The 7,368-nt window shown below is 50.1% G+C and overlaps 1 protein-coding gene across 1 annotated transcript; it reads right to left on the reverse strand.

Annotated features, from left to right (window-relative positions):
- Nucleotides 1–213: 213 nt before the first annotated feature.
- LOC123070039 (RNA polymerase sigma factor sigE, chloroplastic/mitochondrial) lies at nt 214–2,438 on the reverse strand. The gene is made up of 5 exons (XM_044493057.1): nt 1,614–2,438; nt 1,338–1,484; nt 1,002–1,238; nt 622–885; nt 214–540 (listed from the first exon to the last, which is right to left on the reverse strand). Exons 1-5 carry the CDS (start codon nt 2,253–2,255, stop codon nt 346–348), a joined length of 1,485 nt encoding a protein of 494 aa, XP_044348992.1. The 5' UTR covers nt 2,256–2,438; the 3' UTR covers nt 214–345.
- Nucleotides 2,439–7,368: the final 4,930 nt, after the last annotated feature.

The raw sequence follows: 7,368 nt of genomic DNA on the forward strand, positions 1-7,368 counted from the left end.
CTGGTTTTGCATAGCTTCATTGAAAATGGTTTTATAAGTTGAGAAGGTGTATTCAAGTGGTATTCTAAACTTTAAACTTAACCCATACTGCAAAATGGCAATGCATAATTTATTATCTTTTAATAATACCAGAGACCGTTTTCTTTTCTGTATGCTATGAATTACTCTACATCAGCCCGAGGTCTAAATCAAATATTATATATACAACCTCACTCGTATATACAGACTTATATACATGTCCGAAATACGGAATCAATGATGAGTCTATGCCATCTTGCAATGTATATGCAGCATAATCAAATTAGAGAACTGGTATGTATGTGCGTGACCGAGATGCATATGATTTCACATGTATCTTCGTAGGTAGTCGACCCGGGTGGGGTGCTTGAGCTTCATGAGCGCCTTGAGCTCGTACTTGCGCACCATCTCCCTCGAGATCCTCAGGTTGCCGGCGATTTCGCTCAGCGTGCGCCTCCCTCTGCCGTCCAGCCCGAACCTCTGCCTGATCACCACGCTCTCCTTGGGCTTCAGCGAATCCAGCTGCACCATCCATCACATGATCATCAATCAACATTCAGAAAGCAAACACATGAATCAACTGATGATGTTGTTTATGATTACGAGGTCGTCAATGGCGAGGCGGAGGAGCCGGTTGTGCTTGTGGGTGTCGACCCCGATGGCGTCCACGTCGGTGACCTCTTTGATGAGCTCCTCCTGCGTGACACGGTTCCGCGAGTGGAGCGAGTAGGTCGGCCTCGTCATCCGCACCACGTCGCGGTACCTCGCCGGCGACAGCCCCACTTTCTTCATCGTCTCCTCGTCCGTCGGCGTCCTCCCGAGCTCGAACGACAGCTCCTCCCTCGCCATGTTGATCTCCTGTCTCTCCTGCACGATAAAATTAATACAAACATTTCAGCATTTCCATCTCTGACAAACACGGACAGAATGTGCAAAACACTGAAGACTGAACCGACTGGGCATGCAAGCTCGGCAGGCATTACCGATTCCATGGCGAATGGGAAGCGGGTGAAGCTGGAGAGCGTCATGGCGCGGACGACGGAGTGGCGGATCCAGAAGAGCGCGTAGGTGGAGATGCGGAAGCCGCGCTTGGGCTCGAAGCGGTCGATGGCCGTGATGAGCCCGTTGGCGCCGGCCTGGCACAGGTCGGCGAACCTCTCGTCGCCGGTCATGTCCGGGTAGTACTTGTTGATCGCGTACAGGACCAGCCGTAGGTTGTGCTGCAACCACCCAACCCAAATTTCAGTTGGATTCCATCTTTTTTCCAGACCACTGGTGCAGCAGAGTACAGAGTGGTCAGTGGCAGTGTTGTTGTTTACCTTGATGAGCTTGTTCCTCGCCGCCCGGCCGACGTCGCGGAGCCGCCGTAGCCGCTGCACCGGCATGTTCATGGCCTCGGCGACCTCTGCGTCGGTCGGCTCGCTCTGCAGCTCGTTCCGCAGGTTCTCTTGCACCTCCAAAATGGCCTGAAATGTGTGTCAGTTATTCAGTTTAGCACCTAAATTCAGCTAGCGAGTTCTTGGATCAGCTACCGATTGTTCCTCCTCAATGGAATCAAGATTCAAGAAGAGTTAAATTGATCGGTGGTTGATTACCTTCATGGGTTGCATGATCTTGAAGAGGCGAGCGCTCTGCGCGGCGGAGAGCACCGGCGGGATCTTCATCCGCCTCCAGTCGAGGCTGCCCATGTCGGTCGACACGGCGTGCTCCCGCAGCAGCGCCTCCTCGAACTCCCGCTCCTCGTCCCGGTGTTCGCCCTCCTTGCCGGCGGCCAGATCGCGCATCTCCACCCTCTTCCCCAGGTCCATCCGCCGGCGCCGCTGGCTCCTGACCACCACTGTCCTCCTGGGCGTCGCCGTCGTCGTTGTCGCTGCTGATTTCTTCATCCCCTGCTTCCTCTTCTTCTTGGTGGCCGCCTGCTTCTTGCTCCTCTTCTCGTCCTCCTCCACGATGACGGGGCTCAGCTTGTACAGCGTCTCCAGCGTGGCGGCCACCTCGTCGTAGTCCGTGCCCTCGGGCACCGGCACCGGCGCGGGCGAAGGTTGGATCTTAGCGGTGGCCGTGCTCTGCTTCTCGGGCGCCGCGAGCGCCGCGCAGCTGGTGGCGGCGGCAGGCGCCCGGCGCCGCGGCGGCTTGCTACCGCCGGCGATGGCGAGCACGGTGGGCCGGTACCGGCGGCGCTGGGGCCCCGCCGGGAGCGGGCGGCTGGGCGTGGGCGTGGTCACCGTGGACGTCATGGATCGTGTGGAACAGTCCAGAATCTCTCGGCTCAGTTCGATCGTGTGGAAGCAATGCGATGCGGTGCTCTGCTCTGCTCTGCTGCCGGCCGTCCCCTTCCATATATGCCGGGGCGGGACACGTACGTCGGCGGTTGGCCGAGCAACGGCGGCCACGAGCCGGCGCGGGGCGATCGGACGTGCGGGAGGCGGCGAGGCCCGAGGATCGGACGGCGCGCGGGGCGGCGGCGTGGAGCCGGGCGCGCGCGGGAGGGGGTGCGTGGATGAGGCGCGCGCCACGTGAGCGGTCGCCATACGCCTCGCGATATCTCCGGGGACCCACATGGCAGTGCGACGTGGAGTAGTGCTAGTGCTACGTCGAAATGTTTGGCAACTCTTTTCGGTTGCCACGGGAAATCTCTTCTGCTGCCATGAAAATACGTCGAAATCTGAGTGCCACAAGCCTGTCCTTGACTGCTGCATCCTGGTCGTCGACTTCAACTTGCCCAAGTTCACCTTGAAAAAAAGTCGATTGTCCAAGTGTTGTACAAATGCAATATAAGAGCAAATCCAGTAGAGCCTTCAAACCCTCAAATCCTTAAAAATAACTGTTTTTTTACAGTTTTCGTCGAAAAAAAGCCATAGACTAAAACCTCTAAACCCTCAAACCCGTAAAACAATTTAGAGGTCCAACCCTCAAATTGTTTCCCAACCTGTAGAAGTGAGGGTTGAGAGGAAAAACTCCCCCCAACCCGCACTCCTCTTTCTTTTCGCGCGGGAGGGAAGTTTCATCCTGCCTCCCCGGCTCCTGTTGGAAATATGCCCTAGAGGCAATAATAAATTGGTTATTATTATATTTTCTTGTTCATGATAATCGTTTATTATCCATGCTAGAATTGTATTGATAGGAAACTCAGATACATGTGTGGATACATAGACAACACCATGTCCCTAGTAAGCCTCTAGTTGATTGGCTCGTTGATCAATAGATGGTTACGGTTTCCTGACCATGGACATTGGATGTCGTTGATAACGGGATCACATCATTAGGAGAATGATGTGATGGACAAGACCCAATCCTAAGCCTAGCACAAAGATCGTGTAGTTCGTATGCTAAAGCTTTTCTAATGTCAAGTATCATTTCCTTAGACCATGAGATTGTGCAACTCCCGGATACTGTAGGAATACTTTGGGTGTGCCAAACGTCACAACGTAACTGGGTGGCTATAAAGGTACACTACAGGTATCTCCGAAAGTGTTTGTTGGGTTGGCACGAATCGAAACTGGGATTTGTCACTCCGTGTAAACGGAGAGGTATCTCTGGGCCCACTCGGTAGGACATCATCATAATGTGCACAATGTGACCAAGGAGTTGATCATGGGATGATGTGTTACGGAACGAGTAAAGAGACTTGCCGGTAACGAGATTGAACAAGGTATCGGGATACCGACGATCGAATCTCGGGAAAGTATCGTACCACTAGACAAAGGGAATTGTATACGGGATTGATTGAGTCCTCGACATCATGGTTCATCCAATGAGATCATCGTGGAACATGTGGGAGCCAACATGGGTATCCAGATCCCGCTGTTGGTTATTGGCCGGAGAGTTTTCTCGGCCATGTCTGCATGACTCCCGAACCCGTAGGGTCTACACACTTAAGGTTCGATGATGCTAGGGTTATAGGGAATAGATATACGTGGTTACCGAATGTTGTTCGGAGTCCCGGATGAGATCCCGGACGTCACGAGGAGTTTCGTAATGGTCCGGAGGTAAAGATTAATATATAGGAAGTATGGTTTTGGCCACCGGAAATGTTCCAGACATCACCGGTAGTGTACCGGGACCACCGGAGGGGTCCGGGGGTCCACCAGGTGGGGCCACCAGCCCCGGAGGCCTACATGGGCCAATAATGGGAAGGGACCAGCCCCTAAGTGGGCTGGGGCGCCTCCCCACCAAGGCCCATGCGCCTAAGGGGAAGAGCGGGCAAACCCTAAGGGAGATGGGCCTTAAGGCCCATGCCTGGTGTGCCTCCCTCTCCCCCTCCACTTGGCCGCCACCCTAGATCGGATTGGGGCTGGCCGCCGCCCCTAGGGTGGAACCCTAGGTGGGGTGCACCCCTTCCTCTCCCCTATATATACTTGAGGACTTGGGGCTGCCAACAGATGAGTTCCTCTCTTTCTTGGCGCAGCCCTACCCCTCTCCCTCCTCGTCTCTTGCGGTGCTTGGCGAAGCCCTGCTGGAGTACCACGCTCCTCCACCACCACCACGCCGTCGTACTGCTGCTGGATGGAGTCTTCCCCAACCTCTCCTTCTCCCCTTGCTGGATCAAGGCGTAGGAGACGTCACCGGGCTGTACGTGTGTTGAACACGGAGGTGCCGTCCGTTCGGCACTAGGATCATCGGTGATTTGGATCACGACGAGTACGACTCCATCAACCCCGTTCACTTGAACGCTTCCGCATAGCGATCTACAAGGGTATGTAGATGCACTCTCCTTCCCTCGTTGGTAGACTTCTCCATAGATTGATCTTGGTGATGCGTAGAAAATTTTGAATTTCTGCTACGTTCCCCAACAGTGGCATCATGAGCTAGGTCTATGCGTAGTTTCTATGCACAAGTAGAACACAAAGTAGTTGTGGGCGTTGATTTTGTTCAATATGCTTACCGTTACTAGTCCAATCTTGATTCGGTGGCATTGTGGGATGAAGCGGCCCGGACCGACCTTACACGTACTCTTACGTGAGACTGGTTCCACCGACTGACATGCACTAGTTGCATAAGGTGGCTAGCGGGTGTCTGTCTCTCCCACTTTAGTCGGATCGGATTCGATGAAAAGGGTCCTTATGAAGGGTAAATAGCAATTGGCATATCACGTTGTGGTTTTGCGTAGGTAAGAAACGTTCTTGCTAGAAACCCATAGCAGTCACGTAAAACATGCAAACAACAATTAGAGGAGGTCTAACTTGTTTTTGCAGGGTATGCTATGTGATGTGATATGGCCAAGAAGAATGTGATGAATGATATGTGATGTATAAGATTGATCATGTTCTTGTAATAGGAATCACGACTTGCATGTCGATGAGTATGACAACCGGCAGGAGCCATAGGAGTTGTCTATATTTATTGTATGACCTGCGTGTCATTGAACAACACCATGTAATTACTTTACTTTATTGCTAACCGGTAGCCATAGTAGTAGAAGTAATAAGTTGGCGAGAAAACTTCATGGAGACACAATGATGGAGATCATGGTGTCATGCCGGTGACGATGATGATCATGGAGCCCCGAAGATGGAGATCAAAAGGAGCAATATGATATTGGCCATATCATGTCACTATTTGATTGCATGTGATGTTTATCATGTTTATACATCTTATTTGCTTAGAACGACGGTAGCTTAAATAAGATGATCCCTCACTAAAATTTCAAGAGAAGTGTTCTCCCTAACTGTGCACCGTTGCGAAAGTTCATCGTTTCGAAGCACCACGTGATGATCGGGTGTGATAGATTCTTACGTTCGAATACAACGGGTGTTGACGAGCCTAGCATGTACAGACATGGCCTTGGAACACATGCGAAACACTTAGGTTAACTTGACGAGCCTAGCATGTACAGACATGGCCTCGGAACACGGAGGACCGAAAGGTCGAACATGAGTTGTATAGAAGATGCGATCAACATGAGATGTTCACCGATGATGACTAGTCCGTCTCACGTGATGATCGGACACGGCCTAGTTGATTCGGATCATGTATCACTTAGATGACTAGAGGGATGTCTATCTGAATGGGAGTTCATAAGATGAACTTAATTATCCTGAACATAGTCAAAAGGTCTTCGCAAATTATGTCGTAGCTCGTGCTTCAGTTCTACTGTTTAGATATGTTCCTAGAGAAAAATTAGTTGAAAGTTGATAGTAGCATTTATGCAGACAGTAAAAGGCTTATGTCCTTAATGCACCGCTCAGTATGCTGAACCTCGAACGTCGTCTGTGGATGTTGCGAACATCTGACATACACGTTTTGATGACTACATGATAGTTCAGTGCGTAATGCTAAATGGTTTAGAATTGAGGCACCAAAGACGTTTTTGAAACATCGCAGAACATATGAGATATTCCAAGGACTGAAATTGGGATTTCAGGCTCGTGCCCACGTCAAGAGGTATAAGACCTCCGACGATTTTCTTAGCCTGCATAATAAGGGAGAAAAGCTCAATCTTGAGCTTCTGCTCAGATTGTCTGAGTACAACAATCGCTTGAATCGAGTGGGAGTTGATCTTCCAGATGAAATAGTGATGGTTATCCAAAGTCACTGCCACCAAGCTACTAGAGCTTCGTGATGAACTATAACATATCAGGGATAGATATGATCCTTGAGCTATTCGCGACACCGCGAAAGTGGAAATCAAAAGGGAGCATCAATCATTGATGGTTAGTAAAACCACTAGTTTCAAGAAGGGCAAGGGCAAGAAAGGGATACTTCATGGAACAACAAATCAGTTGTTGTTCTAGTGAAGAAACCCAAAGTTGAACCCAAGCCCGAGACTAAGTGCTTCTGTAATAAGGGGAACAGTCACTGAAGCAGAACCACCCTAGATACTTGGTAGATGAGAAGGCTGGCAAGGTCGACAGAAGTATATTGGATATGCATTATAATGTGTACTTTACTAGTACTCCTAGTAGCACCAGGGTATTAGATACCGGTTCGGTTGCTAAGTGTTAGTAACTCGAAACAAAAGGCTACGGAATAAACGGAGACTAGCTAAAAGGTGAGATGACGATATGTGTTGGAAGTATTTCCAAGGTTGATCAAATATCGTATGCTCCCTCTACATAGAGATTGGTATTAAAACCTAAATAATTGTTATTTGGTGTTTGCGTTGAGCATAGACATGATTGGATTATGTCTATCGCGATACGGTTATTCATTTAAGGAGAATAATGGTTACTCTGTTTATTTGAATAATACCATCCCCATCGTAGTAATACACATTTTCATGCCAAAGGTATAAGATAGTAATGATAGTACCACACAAATGTGGCACTGCCATTTGAGTCATATTGGTATAAAACTCATGAAGAAGCTCCATGTCGATGGATCTTTGGACTCACTCATTTTTGAAAGGAT

This window comes from Triticum aestivum, chromosome 1A, assembly GCF_018294505.1.
Source record: "Triticum aestivum cultivar Chinese Spring chromosome 1A, IWGSC CS RefSeq v2.1, whole genome shotgun sequence".
Taxonomy (NCBI): domain Eukaryota; kingdom Viridiplantae; phylum Streptophyta; class Magnoliopsida; order Poales; family Poaceae; genus Triticum; species Triticum aestivum.